Here is an 18,506-nt window from a genome sequence, read left to right as displayed (position 1 = left end):
GCTCAGAGCCTGGAGCCTGCTTCAGATTTTGTGTCTCCCTCTCTCTCTGCCCTCCTGCACTCATACTCTGTCTGTCTCTCTCTCAAAAATAAATAAACATTAAAAAATAAAATAAAATACCCATGAGAACCATATTATCTGAAGTTTTGTAATATATGACTGTAGCTGTTCTCACGGTCTCCATCCTGGACACTGTCACCTGGACTGCTGGTTTCGTAGGCCTAGAGATGAGCAACCCATATCTGTAGCAGATGGCTCTCCTTGGGGGGAGGAGTTAGACTAATTTTAGGAAAGTGAGCCCTTTCATCCCTTGTCTTTGCCCAACGTGTAAATTCTCTGAAGACTTTCCAAGGCACCAATAGGAGCACTGTGAATATCAAATGCTTTCCATGCACAGATTCAGTTCTCTTACAGTTTCTGTGAGAATCAGAAAGAAGCTTGAAAATAGGGAAATGAATTTTTTTTAATTTAAAAAAGCGAGCGAGGAGAGCACATACCTGAACAGAAGTCATCAGAGTATCTGTCATAGACGGCCCTACAGTCCCTTTCATCACACTCACAGGTGTCCCCGTGAATATCTCCCCAGTCTCCAGTTGGGTCAACATCGTGGCAAGAACATTCACCACACACACAAGTCCCTAGATGAGAAAACAATTGTATACGGTTTTAGCGAAGAAAAACCATGAAAGAAAGCATCTTACATGTTGCTTTTTAAAATCTTTTGCTTACTGTGTATTTGGAAAATACATATATTGGATAAAAACATTCTACAAAGGAAAAACACCATCTAATGTGGACGGCAGAGATTCTTTAATAGATAAAAGTTATTTTCTGTGTCTATTATTGTGTGGGTTGTGGGATGTGCCCTTAGCACAGTAGTGGTTTCTTTCCAAAACAGCATCAAAACAATGAATACGAGTTAGAATCCCAGCCCTCAAGAAATCTGCAATCTATCTGACAAAAGAAAGCTACTGGATGACTGTAGGGTCATGTACCAAAATGTAAAAGGTGGTTGTGCCTGGATTTTTTAAAGTATCTGTATCTGGGGGCACCTGGGTGGCTCAGTCGGTGGAACGTCTGACTTCGGCTCAGGTCACAATCTCACAGTTCATGAGCTTGGGCCCTGCATCGGGCTCTCTGCTGTCAGTGCAAAGCCTGCTTCAGACCCTTTGTCTCCCTCTCTCTGCTCCTCCCATGCTCAAATACTCTCTCTTTCTCTCAAAAATAAAATAAACATTTAAAAAAATAAAAATAAATAAATATCTGTATCTATATTTTAAAAAATGAATACCCTTGGCTTTCGTAATAGTATAACTGATGTGGGTGTAGGGGATAAGGATAGGTATATGCTAAGGTGAGTCCAACCTGACACTGAATAAACGATTTAGGCAATACAGGACACTTGTTCTATCCCTGATTAGCTGTGTCTACAACAAAGGTTTTCTGGTCCTTGGAGATGGGCTAACAAGGAAAAGGAGGTAAGCCTGTGCAGGGATTGGTGTCTCTCTCCCGCCCCCCACCTTCCCCCCGCCCCGGAAGCAATAATGAGGAAGAGTGCCAGGGGAGACGCGGATGGTACCTTCTGAGAAAAAAAAAAGACATATTGCTGTGCCTCCTCCCGACTTGCCTTCAGGAACCCCTGAAATCTCACTGCTACCCAGCCTCATTTGAGCATGCTGCCTCCCAGTCTGCTCTGCCAGATCTCCAAATCAGACAGCTCCAAGTGCAGGAAAGGACAGGCAGAAGGTGAGACCTCAGGGGTTGGCGAGTAGTGTGTGTCTCTCTCAGAGCCCACATATCCCTGCTGCAGAACCGGCCCTGATCCACAGCCCAACCATTGCCATTTTTCTCCTCTTTCCTTTCAACATCTCACGGGAACACAGCCCAAGATTCCTATACTAACATCATGACAGTGATGACTGGACCTACTGAATAAGAAGGACGCAGACAGAAACACGTCCTTATATAGAAAAGGAAAACATAACGTGAATTAGTGGGATATATAGTCAGACCTATTCTGCATACATTAAAAAGAGGACTTTTCTTTATAATTTTTCTTCCAACTTCAGGCCTTTTGCTTTCCTTTCCCTATGTATAGAAATTTGGCCCATTTTACTCTTCTGCATTAATTTCTTATGCCAGTTTTTGAAAAGAGAAAATTGGTTGTATGTTAAGGTTTCCCACATAAGCATTACCTGATAAAAAGCACCATTCATTTACAGAAATTAAAAAAATATAATTTCCCAACTTTCCAGACTTTTATAATATTAAAAGAAGGAAATATGGGGGTGCCTGGGTGGCTCAGTCGGTTGAGCATCCAGCTTCGGCTCAGGTCATGATCTTACAGTTTGTGAGTTCTAGCCCCGCGTTGGGCTCTGTGCTGACAGCTCAGAGCCTGGAGCCTGCTTCCAATTCTGTGTCTCCCTCTCTCTGCTCCTCCCCTGCTCATGTTCTCTCTCTCTCTCTCTCTCTCTCTCTCTCTCTCTCTCTCTCCTTCAAAAATAAATAAAAACACTAAAAAAATTTTTTAAAAAAAGAAGAAGGAAATATGGTCACTTATATATACCTTCAGGCAGGCAACAAATGGTCCAGCTGGAAAATGACAAGTAATTTCAAGGATTTCTAAAAAAAATGTTTATTTATTTATTTTTGAAAGAGAGAGCAGGGGAGTGGCAGAGAGAGACAGGGAGAGAAAGACTCCCAAGAAGGCTTCATGCTGTCAGTGCAGAGCCCGACGTGGGGCTCAGACCCATGAACTGTGAGCTCATGACCTGAGCCAAAATCAAGAGTCAGATGCTTCACTAACTGAATCACCCAGACCCCATGTGTTTTCAAGGAGTTTTAAAAAGCATTTAAATAAAACTAATTTGATTTGATATCAACTGTTAGTTAACTCACTTTAAAGGACATTTTAGCAATACCAACATATTCTTAAAATTCATATCGAAGGTCAATCTAAATTTTATCTGGTTGTCTGACACAGTTTCTATACCTGTTCTATATCATTTTTATTATTGCAGATAAAAGTGACTCCAGATCAATTCAGTATTACAACCAAGCCTTCGATTTACTCATAATTAAGACAAAAGGGTTTCTTGAATGTTCTCTAGATAATTAGATGCTCGTGCTGTAGATGGTTCTGTTAGTCAAGAGACATTTAACAGAAGTATCTACAAGAATTGCCTTTTAGCTGTACTATGCTATTTCTGGATGGCCGCCAAAGAAATTACAGTCCCTATGTTAACTATTTGTGCAGTGAAGCTTAAATAACTACAGCAACTTTCTTATCTTTCTGCTTTGTTACTCAATAAAGAATAAGAAAGAGAAGACTGTTGGCATTGTAAATGTTGACTTACATCGAAGTCAAACACTATAAAAGACCACTTCCCCCCACACCCAAGGAAATACAAGGAAAAGGAGGGTTAATGATGAAGAGCTTTGTTTTCCTCCCAATTCATAGTAACGTGGATGAATGACCCACCTCTGTTACTGCAGATTTGGCCATCTGGAGATGTGCATCTTCGCTTGCTCTCCCAGGGGGTGATATCACACTGGAATTCACATTTATCGCCATGCCAACCAGCCTCGCAGTAACAGTTTCCACAGTAACACTTTCCATGGCCTTTACCCAAAATGAATTTTATAGAGTGAGGGGAGGGGGGGGGAGAAAGCAACTTTTAAAAGCAAAATTAACTTTCTACCTCTTTGTGATCATTTTTGCCTTTTGAAATAATATACCAGTTCTACAATCCTTGCTTAAAACAGTCAAGTTATAGATCTGTCCCCCGCACACCATGGGTGCGCATATACCTCCATAATCATACACAAAAAGCAAGAGCAAGTGTCTTGTAACTTGTCCTAGCCAGGTAGCTGGTGAAAATGAAAGAAATCTGAAGAAATGACAGGCTGGTCTACTACCCTCCAATCTCAAATGCACGCATCAGAGTCAAATGTATGTAAGCACTCATGCTAAGGGCATTTCTTGAATTAGTCATCCAAGGATTTCATTTGAAATCAACCATTGAGAAACCAGTGGTACATATTTACTTGGAAGCACATCATTAATGACTGAACGCTTCCTAAACCAGAGGAGATATTTCACCTTTTCGTTCAACTGTGTCCTACAAGCTGTTGTGTTCCACCACGTAGAAAAGAGGTTTTCAGTTAAACCAGTGTTTATTACTCCTTTAGGCCAATAAAATAGCATGGACCCCTGGCCTCACAATCAAAGCCCCTCCTATTCGTCAAGGGGACAGGATGACCCATCATTTTGTGTTCTGATGCCACCACACCCCTTCAACTCCTGCCTCGTTTTAAATTTTACCCGGCCTGTTTGTACTTACATCCAAGCAACCCCTATTGAACTGTCACATCATCGCTTTCTGCATCCTTATCTAGCAATCCTACAAGTTCCCAAAAGATGGTAATTCTATGTACCTCAAGTTACATCTTAGATCCTCCCTTTTTGTGGTTATGTAAATTCCTAGGAGTATAGTTATGTATTCACCCAACCATGAATGTGTGTTTGTTCTTGTAAATATGATGAAAATGAGGGCCATGCTGGATTTTGCTTAGTCTATTCTTTCCATTTCATAGAATTATGTTTTATCAGAGTCTGTAGCTAAAGTCGTTGTTCTTCCCTCTCTCTTCTCCTGCAGCCATAATTTCAGAGGGCCCATGGGAAACTCAACGTGAGGCTATTTTTTCTTCCTAAACACTATGGCATTTCTGGCTCATGGCAAAAGTGTCAGTAGGGCTGCAGAACTCACATAAGAAAGGGGAATGTACAATAGAATATTCTTGTCTCTTACCCTATTCTTGTCAATGAAAAAAAGCAGACACACATCAGAGAGACAAAGAGAGAGAGAAAAAGAGTGCTACAGTGAGATATAAGAAAGACACGGGGAACCAAGCACAAGATGCCATGTTTTCTACCTAAGTGAGCTGTGATTTGGATGTCCATGGAAAACCTCTTATTAACCGAATAGTCAATGATCATTTCTACAACAAATTTTAATTTGTTCACTGAAGCAAATGTAAAGGATATTAAATTATTTCATCAGTGATAAAATATAAAAGCTATACCTTTTATTTATGAACTCAACAGTACCTATCTCTCAGGTACCCACACAAAATATCACATCCCAGTGCTATGTCCTCAGGAACTTGAGGATTACACTGGAAAATAGCAAGACAACTGTGTGCTAAAAGCTTTTCTAGAAGTTGGTTTTTTCAAGACTTGATTAACCTTTAAACTAGAATTTATTTCCTCTGTAATTTCAGGAAATTTATATAAGGTGCCACATATGTAAGGATTACCATGACATTAACAAATAATCCCAAATCTATGTTCTTTACATCCAAATTATTTGTATATTTATAAAATTCATAATTGAATCAGGGTCTTACTAAAAAATCATTGAGATATAGGTGAATAAGGAAAGAAGAATCATGTGAAATTACACTTGGATGTAGATCAGAAAAATTAAGCAGATATCCTCACAACCCAAATGAAAATACTGTTAACAGGACACATTTGGATAATGGAGATAAAATACAAGCTTGGGGCAATACACATTCCTCACAATAAATATCATTCTTTGCTTTCTGTAAACCGATGGAGCAAGAAAATCTCCTTTTAAATTGTTTTACTGATGGGCTGTAGAATCACCTCTTAACAGATTGGTTTCATACGAATGAATGATATGTGGAAAGATCTACAATCCCAGTCAAAGTCACTCCCAGAGGATATTTACCGAAGTGCTGGTGTCTATGGTCTGAACCTTTACGCCATGAAATAGCTTAAGCCTCAAACAAATGGAAATAGTAAATGGCAAGGTTGGGAGTTAAACATTTCCTGTTGCGTGACTTCATGTTAAATGTTTGTATTTACACATGCAAATAGACTTTGCTCTGGTGATGTGTATCAGAACACAATGGCCCCAAGCATGTTCCCTTCCTCTTTGTTTTTGGTCCATAATAATTGGAAATGAAACATCAGGAGGAGGATAAATGCATAATATTTGTGGGTGGATTTACCTAATTGTTCTAATTATTTTGGATTGAGTCCATTAGCAGAATTGTCTGAACATCATCTAGCTTAGGTCACTGCCTTGAAAAATGTAAATTTTTGTGTTTGTCTGTTTTATTTTGGTGGGTTGTACAGCAAGGAAGCCAGAGAGAGCCAAACAGACCTAAAATAAGAGTATCTGAATGATCACAAGAATTGAAGCTGCATTTTTTTTTTTTACACACAGAGGGACCGCTTGTCCTAAGTCAGTTACACTTTCCCTATGGCTCTCTCGTTCCCCCTGCCCCACTGGCCCCTGATCCTTCCACAGAAAATGCTCTTCTGAAATCACTCATTCTGCAGGCAGAATAGGATTCCATGGATTGGAATCTTGCCAGAGATAAATGAAATAAGTAATTGCTTATTAATGAAGAGATGAGGCCAGGGGTAACCAGGCTAACACTTTTAACAAACAGCAGAGATGAGTTTATGTAAACTGAAGGGATGCTCATTGCTCTCTCCTCTCCTCTCCTGTGCTACCCATAGTTGCAAATGTAAACTCTGGGAACAGGCTGGCAGACAGGTAAGCAGAAGAAGACACTTTGGGTGATAAGGAGGGGCTCTTCTCATGGAGATCCAAACTCCAGGGCCCTGATGCAATTCTCCATGGGGAGGGGTCAAGAGCACAGTCTTCAGTATCAGACACATGAGTCTATGCAATTGCTGGAATGACCCTGGGTGCATTACCTAGTGAATGGGAAGAACTTATTACAGTGCTGGGCACTAGCAAGTGTGGCACATATAATAACTGGTACAACAGAAAACTGTTCGTGCTGTTCATAGAAATGCCATAGGAACATAGAAAAGATCATGAAAAATGTAATCTAGGTATGTGGTGGGGAGGGAGAGATTCTAGGCTAATAATTCTATTGGCCTCCAATGTCTCCAATAGGACATGAGACTACTCAAAGGCTGATGATTTAGAAAGGGAAATGGAATGAAGTTAAAACATGGAACTGAGAGACTGGGAGAGCAGAGACAGAATAAAAGTAGCCGTGGTAAGCAGAGAAGATAAAGTACCAGTAGGACGACTTCAGGACCACACAGTTGCCTATTGTCATAATGATCTGGCTCTCCCCTGGAAGCAGTCTGATTTCGCATTTATGAAGTTCTAGTCTACCCTAAATGCCTCATATGAAGTGTTTTCCAAATAAACACAAATTCAAATTAAATGAGTAAACTTAGTGCAGAACCTTTATAGAGAGATAAAAGTATAAGAAAACAGATCAAAAATCAAGTTACTTTTACTAATTTCTGCATAGTGTACCTACCTCCACATATTTCTTCCGTTTCATCATCTATGCATTCTCTATCATCACACTCACAAAATTTGCCATAAACAAGGCCATTTCCATCTGGATTATCACACTTACACCTGCCACAGTGACATGTACCTAAACCATGAAAACAAAACAAAAAGTATTTGTTAGGTGCATATAAATGATAATGAATTTTTTTTAAGTAGGCTTCACACCCAGTGCCGAGCCCAACACGGGGCTTGAACTCATGATCCTGGGATCAAGACCTGAGCTGAGATCAGGAGTCGTATGTTCAACACACTGAGCCACCCAGGCACCCTGATAACCAATGGTTTTTTTTAATCTATCTCTTTCAAAGACAGAGACAATTCAAATCAATTTAATTTTCAATTGTGTATTACTGTGGGTATGATGAGATAGATAACAAAGTTCTTTCTTGGTGATTATAGTACAGCAATTATATTTTATGACACATAACTATTATGATTGACCTCTAATAGTTTCATTAATGTATGATGTATTTATTCATTAATGTAAATATGACCTTCCCAAGTGCAGAGCTACTTTATATATGGCCATCCAATCAATGCATGAATGACTATCTTCTGATTACACCTGGGTCTGAAGTGAACTAAAGCAGAAAATTCTAAGCATTGTAAGGGAAGTAGCATCGCTTATCTTCCTCACCAGTATTTATTCAATGCTTTGCACAATATTTGAGCATAACATTTATTAATAAATATTTGTGGAATTCATTAACAAATGCATAAATTAAAAACTTAGAATCTCCTAGTAATTTCACTTGCACAGTGTTAAAACTGATACATACATCCTTATGACAATAGGACCAGGGCAAGTTTTCATAGGTATAGAGTTCTGGAACCTCACCAAAACCTCAGGGAAGCTCAGGATGACACAGAGGCTCTGGAATCATCTGGTCTACCACTTACTATATATATATATATATATATATATATATATATATATATATGCCATTTATATATGTGTGTGTGTGTGTGTGTGTGTGTGTGTGTGTGTGGTGTGTATGTGGATTTGACTACAACCCTCGAGAGTGATTTCACTGACAGTAAAACAGCATTAAAATGATATTGAAAAATAGAATTTCCATTTAAGGAACTTCCTTTTTAATACTTATTTTTCCATTTGTAATTTATAATCATAGCCATCAACATACATGCACTGAGACCTGACCACTCACCAGATAGCCTCCTAGACTTTGGAAATGCAATGGGAGACCAAGTCAGCCATAATCCTCCTCTCAGAGTTTTATATGAGTAAACCAATATGATAAAATAAATGGAAAAGTGCAAAATGTTGCAGAAGAGCTTAGCAGGGGATTTGACTGTGACATGGTGGTCAGACAAGAGTCCCTGGGGAAGTAGCTCCTAAATAAGGAACTGAGAGCAAAGTAAAAATAATAGGCAAGAGAAGTGAGATGGTGGAGAGGCCCACTTCCCACAAGAGACTATAGCAAAGGCTCTGTGATAAAAGAGGAAATTAGAAGAAAAAGTCAAAGATGGCTGGAACATAGAAAATGATGTGGAAAGAGGCATAAAATGAATAAGGTGACTAAAGGTGCCATTTATGGAAGTCTTATTATAAGGTCATGTTAAAGATTTCCAACCTTAATCCAGGAAGAATGAGAAGCCACAGAAATATTCTCTACCAGGGGGTCATGTGATCAGGAATGCATTTTTACCAGATTACTCTAGTTAATACATGAGGAATGAACTGAAATGAGGCACAGTGGACATGAGGACATGTTATTACATTTGTCTGCAGGAAAGAAGACAGAGGCAGAAGAGGGTGACAGCAGTGAGTTAGAAAGAGGCAAATACCCTTGGGGGTATCTTCAGGGGAAAGAACAGATGACTCAGTGATTGAGTGTATGTGGTGAAGAATCAGGAGGAACCAAAGATGATACTGATATTTGGACTGAGCTACTGGGTATTCGCAAGTCTGTATGTGGTGTGCCCCAAAACACATGGATAAGGGGGATTTGTATCCAAATCTAGGTTTTAATAATCAATAGCTATACATTTCTGAGCCTGTTATGTTCATCTCTCTCAAATTCCTTATCTGCAAATAACATCTGCTCCATAGAGCAGTTATGAGAACCCAGTGGTAAGTGTATCACCCAGCCATCTTTCTGAAAACAATATTGTGTCCAGTTATGCCATAGGCTTCCAGAAAACTTTGAGATCTTCGTCTTCTTCCATGAAGATACTGAGTATAAGAGTCGTGTTCCCAAACATTTCCTCCAGACTCACTTTATATTAATGGGCCCCACAACGTCCTGTCTCCATATGCTCCGCATGATTCTGTCACCTGGGTCACTTGCAATTAGATATTATATTTAAGAGATTTTTCTCTCACAGCTACATAGAAACAGTGATTTTGCAGAATTTGAGCTAATTATTTTTCTTCCCTGAGAATACTCATACGAATTTTACATTTATTAAATTTCACTTTCTTTGTTTTTTTCCCTGAAAACTAATTTATAAAAGTTCATTTCAAATCAAATTCTGTAATGCATGATATTGTCTCATCGCATTTTCTCTCTAATTATCACCCTTCCTTTTCATTTTCACGTTTATTCATGCTATCTTTCACCCATCCACATGTCCATTCATTAAATTTTCTTGCTGCCGATTATATTGTTAGCAAAGTACCAGGTGCTATAGGAGATATTAAGATGCATAAAGTTGAAACTAAGTAAATCATAGAGCAGGAAGATAGAGTTAGAAGACCAATAATTTTTACACATACATATGGGACCAGATGACACAAGGGCCTTTGCAACAGATTTGTGACAGATGCTATATAGAAAGTATAAACCTCAGTCTGGCTCTGCAAAGGAGGAAAGGCACAGTAAAGGAGCAAGTTCTTGAGTTGACACTTGATGTATGGATAGAATTTCAACACGTGGAGATGGAGAAAAGGCTTGTGATATTGAGGAAGGAGGCTCGGCTAAGGAAAAAAGATGTGGAATTTAAGAACAGGGCAGAGTCTGGCTTGAGTTTGGAGAAGAGGGTCAGTTTAAGGCAGAGAGTAGAGGATCAAGAATATTGGCTAAGGATTTTAGAATTTCTCTGTCGGAATACCAGGAGCCTCTCATGGTTTGGGAGCAAGGTGTGACCTTGTCAGGGCAGCGTACACAGTAAGCTGTTTTCAGGAAAGACAGGAAGGAACAGCCTCTACCTCTGAATTCTATATCTCACTGACACCCCAACAGGCAGGCTCCCTCCCATCCACACATCTGAACCATTCCTGGCTAATGTGGGACGTTTACAACAGCTCAGAGACTTCCTCTCTCACCCACCAAGTAGAATTCACAACTGAGGCTCCAAGATATGGCATATGGAAGCCCAGGCAAAAGTGACAGACTCCTGTGTTCATGTTATGTCATACTGCTTCTTTTTCTTGGTTGCCAGTGAGCTTGGGCTCTGGGATTGGTCTTCTGATTTATGCTAGATTATTTTTGCTCTGACTTTTCATTCTGACTAATACAGCTGAACTCTCTCTAGGAGGACTTCCCTCTCTTGACCACCATCCATACTCCTGTGCAATGGTGCTGGAGCCCCACTTTGCAGACTGTGCCTTGCCTTCCGCACCCCTGTAGAGTCAGCTTCTGGAATGCCGTTAGACCCAGTTCCATCTCATCCTGCCCTGCGGTCTTCCAGCCAGTCAGGTGCCTCCTCTTCCCCTTCTGCTCCAAGCTGCTTCCAGAAACCACATCATAATATAAGGGGAAATATTAGTAGAGAGAACTCAGAGCCTAATGCAGTTGTAGGGGAATGGTCCAGAACTAGGCTGGTAGAAATAGACATTAAAAAAAGAAGCCATGTATGACACAGCCTGCTAAAGTCAACTTGAAAGGCTTCTATACTGAATAGACAGTAAGAGAGAAAAGATTAAATGTAACACTGAATATGAATAACCTTTTGGTGTAGAATCTCACATCTAGTTGTTTATCCTGAAGGTATGCTCTAAAAATATGAAAACACACACATACCAATTTATTCTCTGCATTAATATTTGTAATTTTCAATATATTGGAAAGTGTCTAAATGTCCAACAATAGGAAATTGAGTGAATAAATTATGTCACCTGTATAGAGCTGAGTCCTATACATCCAAAAAAAGAATGAGGAAGATTTCTGTGTACTGATGTGGAGTAAATTCTAGGAGATGCTGAGTGGCAAAGCCAGAGTGCAAAAGAACATATATAGCATGCTATTTTTTTGTGTAGGGAATGAATGAAAAACCAAAAATATAATAACAAATACATCTATTTATCTTTAGAAAAAATAAACACATACACACATAAAGCAGAACGCAGTAAAGCTGGTTACCTATCAGGTACGAAAATAAGCAGGAGGGAAGGTTTAGCAAGAGAGTGATGATTAATTAAGAAGGCTTTTTTAATATAGTTTTGACTTTTGGAAGCATGTTCATCTTCTACATATTGCAAAACAAAATCAGTGAGGACGGAAGGGAGGGGAAAAACTCTAAAACTGAAAGCCATCTGAAGTAAACAAGCTCAATGTATTTCAAACGAGTACAATCACTACACTAAAGGGAGAGAAAAAGAAAGAAATCCAAGTAACTTATGAACACAGCAATTAACTAAGTATCCCAATCTGGAGCATGACTGGCGTGGGGTGGAGGTGGGAGAGGAGATCAATTGCCAACAAATCCTAAAATTTTTTGGTAGATTTGCTTTGTACAGTGGTATGCATGAAGCAATTTTAAAAACAATTTTAGGTGTAGCAGAAGACTGAACAAATGACCAAATATAGCCATGATGTTGGAAGCCAGAGTCCTCTCACCATGAAAAATGAGACATGCAAATATGGAAGGGGAAAAAACAGGAAGTAACCCTGTTGGGGGGTGGACTGAAGTTGGATGTATTGGTGTGAATTCATGATTTCTAAAATATGTATGTGTATGTATATGCATATACATGTGCATGTACATATGAATGTGTACATATATATATATATATATATATATATATATATATGTTCATGCATGTTTACTAGCCTGTTTGCAGAAAGGGTCAACAAGCAAATTCACCCCAGTAGAAATAAACATCCCTAGTGCTCACAATTTTTATTCTAATACCATTCTTAACCTAAAGAAACCAAGGTTCTTTAGAGAAATGGTTGATTCCAAAGCTGTGGCAAGCCAGATACAATATGATTCTGGAATATCTTGTTATGTCAGAAAGGAAAGATTTGCTGAAACAAAATAAAACACAACAACGGAGGCACATCACAAAGACTGAGAAGCTATCTTGAAGGGGTTCCAATTGCCTAATCTGAGACAATCTGAGCACCAGAATAATTGAGTGCAATAATGAATAATAAACCATTGAAATACTGGGAATTATGATACTGGAGTGATAATAAATCACTAAGTAAATGAAATACCAAATAACTGGTTGATGAGAGAAGACTCTTAATTGTGGTAGAATGTTGAGTACCAACTGGTAAATATGGAAGGAATGTTGGAGTTTGGCAATCATCATATTTCAATCACCAGTGTAAATACTGGGTTAGGTGAAAGTCATCAATGGATGGTAAATCAGGGGTAATTTTGACAAGGATGTGATATCTTATAATTTCTAAGTGTTTCCCCACAGACTGCTCATTTGTTACAAAGGCAAAATCAGTAATTACAGAGCTGAGACATCAGACAACACCTTGACCGGGTGATCAAAATTAACCTCACCACTGAGAGCAGATGGGTAACATAGATTTCCAGATGACAAATCCTGAGAACACAAAATAATCTATCTTTCAATTCAGCTAAGAATGTATGACATGAATCTAATCATGAGGACACATCAGACAAAGCCAAAATGAGAAACATTCTACTTAAAAAAAAAAAAAGGATGGAGACAATTTTCTTCAAAATTTTCAATGCTATAATACCATCGTCTGTGGAAATGGTCCAGATTAAAGGAGGCTAACAAGATATAACAGCTAAAGATAACTCTGCCTTAGACTGGATCCTACAGAGGCAGGGAAATGCTGTAAAGGACATTGTTGGGCCAATAAACGAAACTGGAATATGGACGGTAGATTACATAAAAGAATTTCATCACTTTTACAAAAAAAAAAAAAGATAGAGACTCAGATATCTTAAAACTGCATTCTGTATCTTACCAAATATGTTTGATCATCTACTGAAACAATTCTGTAAATTTTCTCCTTTAAGGTATGCTAATGTAGCAAATCACATGTTTTTTCCCATAATGTTGAAACACTGGGATTCCTAGTCTAACCCCTATTCAGTTATAATGTATTATTACAAAGAAAAAAACCTAGATTTTATTTGAAAAATAAACAATAAAAAATAAATAAATCCAAAAATAAAGGACAAACAAACAAAACAGAATTCAAGTCTTACTACTGAAAGAAGTTTGGAAAGCTGGACGTTTTCAAAATGAAGAGGTTCCGTGGTAAGTGTGTGTGTGTGTTGGGAGGGGTGGATGTTAGGAACTGGAGGTAGAAAAATCCTCCTGAGAAGACAGAAAAGACTGATGTGCTGGAGAGAAGGAGAATATCAGTGAACACAAAAAGTGACCTGATTGTTAAGGACATTTATCATGGTCCTTGACCGATCCACTCACACCTTGCTTTGGGTATGGCCTTGATTTCTACTAGCAAAACCCTCTTACTGCATTTAATCTACACAGAGCAATTCAATGCAATCTAAGACTGTAGAAAGATTCTAGCTCTGAATATAGAAGGACTCTACCAACAAGGGGAGGAACTTCAGGAGGGAAGATTCTCACTCTAGTCAAATACTTGTCTTTAGCACACAAAACAATGGCTCATGCCCATTGATCTCCATAAGAATTACCTGGAGAGCTTTAAAAACCCACCTCAGGCCAGACCATACCCACCAAAACAACTGAAATAAAGCCTCTAGCATTGTAAGGGAGCATTCTCAAGTTCAGCCAGCTTTGAGAAAAGCTGACTTTTGAGGCGCCATGCGCCCAAGTATGAAAAGAGTATTAAATTATAGTAATACCATCCTAATATTCTTGAAACCAAAACCAGTTGTTTTGTTTTATATGGTTTTGGTAATTAATTTTAACAGCTTCACTATTACTTTCTAAAAAATGTTTTTAAATGACTTCTGTGAGATGCAAAAATATTTTAGCCAAATGTAAAATCATGACGTCACTCTATTCTTCTATGTGCATCTAAAGCTTCTATCAAATTAAAAAGATTTGCTTCTATTTGATACTAGGGTATAAATTCAAAGCACCCTTGACCTGTAATAGAAAATAATTAAATCAGTTTATATAAATCCTTTTAAAAAGATTTAATCCAGCATTCAAAATCATAGCTCACAATTTACATAAAATGTTGTTGGGGTGTTGTTTCCTGTGAATATCCTGCTTGAAGAAGGCATTTGGAACAGCTGGAGAGCATCAAACTTGCCAGTCTCAGCAAGATGACATTTTTTCCCTATTGATTTATCTGAATTTCATTTCAAAAATATATACTCAAAAGCATTCTCTCTCAGAGGTTCCACATTTCTTGACGCCTACATATTTCCATTAAAACCCAAATTTGATTATTTAAGGATTGTCATAGATTTCTTACCTGCATTAGAGCAGATGACATCTTGAGAATTCTTGCACATTTGGTTACTCTTTTTCTTTGTCAGGTCACAGTGAGCTGGGTATTGGCAGGCATCCCCAAACCATCCTTCGTCACATTTGCACTTGCCACAGTCACACTTACCATGGCCTGAGGATTTAACAACATCCAGTCAGACTCAAATTGTTTTTCAGAGAAACCCGTTATTGTAACTGAAAGTCTTAAGGGTGATGTTGGTTCAGGACTGAGTTACAATGAATTCAAAAACATGTACATTATGGAGGCCGAGGGGTAATGCTAATGCATACAGTACAATGGAATATGTGGATTTTATTTCAATAACCAAAGTTGATAAATCACTCTTAAACCATTAATTAATTTGTAGAGACACTAGATCATAAACTAGAAGTTTAATTATACACTTCTAGTGTATAATTTCTGTCAGAAAATTTAACACTAAAAAACAAAGATACATCTAGTACCTCCACATTTAAGACAAAACAGCCCAATAAAAATTATTTCCATTTAACTGCATTTTATAACACTTAAAGCCACCACTCTGAGTAACAAGTCTTACATGAAACTCCACTAAACTAAACACTGGCCTTTGATTTATTGGCATTTAGCATGTAATAAAGTTTAATGGACATATTAAATACCACCTTGGGATAAGATTGACATGAAAAAGAAGCACATACTTTGTTTCTTAATAAGAAAATATGGTTCAAGAATCAAAAGGGTTAAGAGCCATAGTCATCTTCCTCCACAGAAGTTTCTCAACTTTTCATGTTCTTGAGTCAACATTGTGCTATTTTTATTCTTATGATAATTAACTTTATTAAGTCTTGGTTAATGAATCCTACCAATGTTTATATTGACTACACACTAGTCAGATCCAAGTGTAATACATGTACAATACTTGGCTCTTGTCCTCAAGTAACTTAAAAAGTAACTTAAAAAAAAACAAAGATGGGGTTATCTTCAGCCAGAAATATTCGTCAGACCTTGTGTGGAGCAATATAGTCTCCTATAGAAATAACAGGAGAGAGATTCTGTGAACTTCCTTGACCTTTAAATGAGCCTTGAAAGGTGAGCAGAGTTTGAATGGGCTGCAGGGAGAATATTCTTACATTACTCAAAATAATAATGCTATGTCCCAATGCCTGAAATTCATAGACCAGAGTGGAATGGAATCATTGATCTAGTGCCAGCAGTCATTCAGTGTGGCAGCCAAAATCCACATGATGAGGTCCAGATGGCCAGTCAGAATGAATGACTCGGAGGTGTCCCATTTGGGCATGTTCAGCAGAGCCTGAATCTATGATTGGTTGTGACTTTAAAACTCCTCTGAATGTTGCCCAGTCCATGTAAATGTTTCTATTCCTGTTGCATTTTTCAAATTAATTATTCTATTTTGCAAACAAAACCTTGCATGCACCCTAATTGTAATTCATTTTATCCAATGCGCATTACTGTCAAATTGATTGTATCATTTTGCATTCCTGTCTGGCCCTACACGATATTGCCAATCTCGGCCAACTTGGTATCATTTACAAGCATAAGTGATCTCTCCTGCCAACCATCCAGTCTATTTATAAAAGTATTAAGCCAAATTCTTGAAGTGGCTAAGTCTCTTTTTGCAAAGAAGTATCTCGGTAACTGTAATTACTCTTTTATAATATTAGCGTATTAGGCTGAACCACATGAGATCACCACTATTATTAGTTTAATACCAGCTATTTCTTATGGTTCATCTCAATAAAACGGCTTTATCTAAACAGCAGAGAAAATAGAAATGATTTAGAAGATAATGAAATGCAGTAGCAATGATTTGCTGAATCTGGAATAAAAGAATACTCAATGTTTCTTTGGGATGGGACATTTCGGATCCTAACCAACGGGATATATAACAGAGATGGGTGGTGGTGGGTAGGCGAAAGGTTACAGATTTTTTAAAGGTGGGAGATTTTAAAAATATAGGGAAACTAAGGAAAATGTACAGATGATAGGAAAGGACCCTCCATCTCAAATTGACCCAAAGAAGCATTAGGGGGAGCAATATTCTAGGGTGCTTACACTCCAAAGTTAGCTCATGGAGGCCCAGGTTCAGAAATTTCTTCCATAAAAGGTTCTGTGATAAAATAAACATGGGAAAGAGTCCCACTATATATTTAGTGTGTCATGATATAAATCAGCACACTGAAGCTTCTTAATGTCCTGTCATAAAAAAGCTATTTAATTTTCACTCAGAATACATAATATTTTTTTACTAAGATGCCTCTTTTTCTCATAAAGCACATAAATTTCCTAGACCACACTTAGAGCAACACTCTATTAGATAATGTGCTTTCAACTTTTCATTTAGCATCTGATCAGAGGTGAAGAAGATAGTCAATGTAGGACAGGGTCATATGCCTTTATATTGTTTCTAAACTTTATACCCAGTAAAGGTGTCCTTGATTCACTTTTTCCCATTTAGGAAAGTGAGTAGAAATCAATTTTTTTCACTGTCAAGAATTATCAAGTAATACCCTGCATGACCTAATTTGGAGGTAAATATATAATTTCTTTAAGACAGAAAATCTTCAGACCATTTTTACTCTTTCTCTCTGGTTAATAATTTCTTGAGCAGACCCCAAGGAATAGGGTTGCTATCTTATTGTACTTATATTATAGGTCATCTCCATTACAGCATCAACAATATGGCTTCAAAAACATTCCATTTTTCAAAATAATTTATCTGCTGGGAATGATGGCCCAGGAGAACCAAAGCAAAACCCCTGTATCTTAAGGCCCAGAAGAGGGCTCCTATTGTCCAAGGTTGAAGAGTAGTCTTTGCCAGCCATCTGAAATCCTAACCACCAGAGCATTCACCGTTCTGGCTGTGTAGGCCTCTCCAGGTCTGTTTCTTCTCCAGAGAACCCTTAGAAAATGTGGTCTTAAAATGAACAATCCAAGATGCTTGGCAATATGTCTGTTGCCCTTCAAATAAGTTCCCAAGGAGTCAGGAGAAAACACACACACAAAACAAGTATGTCACAGAAATGCCAAAACAGCTCCTGCCAAAGTAACAAGGAAGAAAAAGTAACAGGCCATTCTTGCTGTTTCCAGGTTGGCAGTCGAGTAGCCAGTTGCTGGAATGGACAGACAAGCCATAGTGGAAGGTAAAATCCAGTAGTTTAGCATCGTATTCAGGTAAGAATGTGGAGGCCTGGCCTGCTTTCTCCAGTGCTTCCCTGAGGTGAGCTAAGCCTTGCCTCGATCTCCACTGATAAAGGAAACCACCCCAGCAAAGACAGAATAAAGTTGCTTTTGTGATTCTCTAACACGCATCAGCAGCTCCACCATTACTTCTGGATCACTTTTACCTTGGGAAGCCTAACTTATGCCAGGGGCAGTGGTGACAAATTTGTTACATTAGTGAGCAATGCAGAAGTGGTTGCTTTTGATTTTTAAATTAAAACAAACTGCAAATGGAAATAAAGACTTTGCCAGGATTGAAGAACTTAAAAAAAAACTATTAGCCATTTGTATA

At 38.2% G+C, this 18,506-nt stretch overlaps 1 protein-coding gene across 2 annotated transcripts in view; it reads right to left on the bottom strand.

Moving 5' to 3' along the window:
- The window catches only part of ITGBL1 (integrin subunit beta like 1), a 209,667-nt gene that overhangs the window by 112,099 nt on the left and 79,062 nt on the right, over nucleotides 1-18,506 (bottom strand). For both annotated transcript variants that reach the window (XM_007075308.3, XM_042979777.1), the window contains exons 3-6: nucleotides 14,975-15,121; nucleotides 7,342-7,464; nucleotides 3,482-3,622; nucleotides 498-638 (exon numbers count right to left, since the gene is read on the bottom strand). In XM_007075308.3, coding sequence (XP_007075370.2) covers nucleotides 498-638; nucleotides 3,482-3,622; nucleotides 7,342-7,464; nucleotides 14,975-15,121 — 552 coding nt within the window. The remainder of the gene's footprint in view (nucleotides 1-497; nucleotides 639-3,481; nucleotides 3,623-7,341; nucleotides 7,465-14,974; nucleotides 15,122-18,506) is intronic.

Source organism: Panthera tigris, chromosome A1, assembly GCF_018350195.1.
Source record: "Panthera tigris isolate Pti1 chromosome A1, P.tigris_Pti1_mat1.1, whole genome shotgun sequence".
NCBI classification, from domain to species: domain Eukaryota; kingdom Metazoa; phylum Chordata; class Mammalia; order Carnivora; family Felidae; genus Panthera; species Panthera tigris.
The sequence above is the reverse complement of the archived record's forward strand: the minus strand, read 5'-3'. Positions and strand labels throughout refer to the sequence as shown.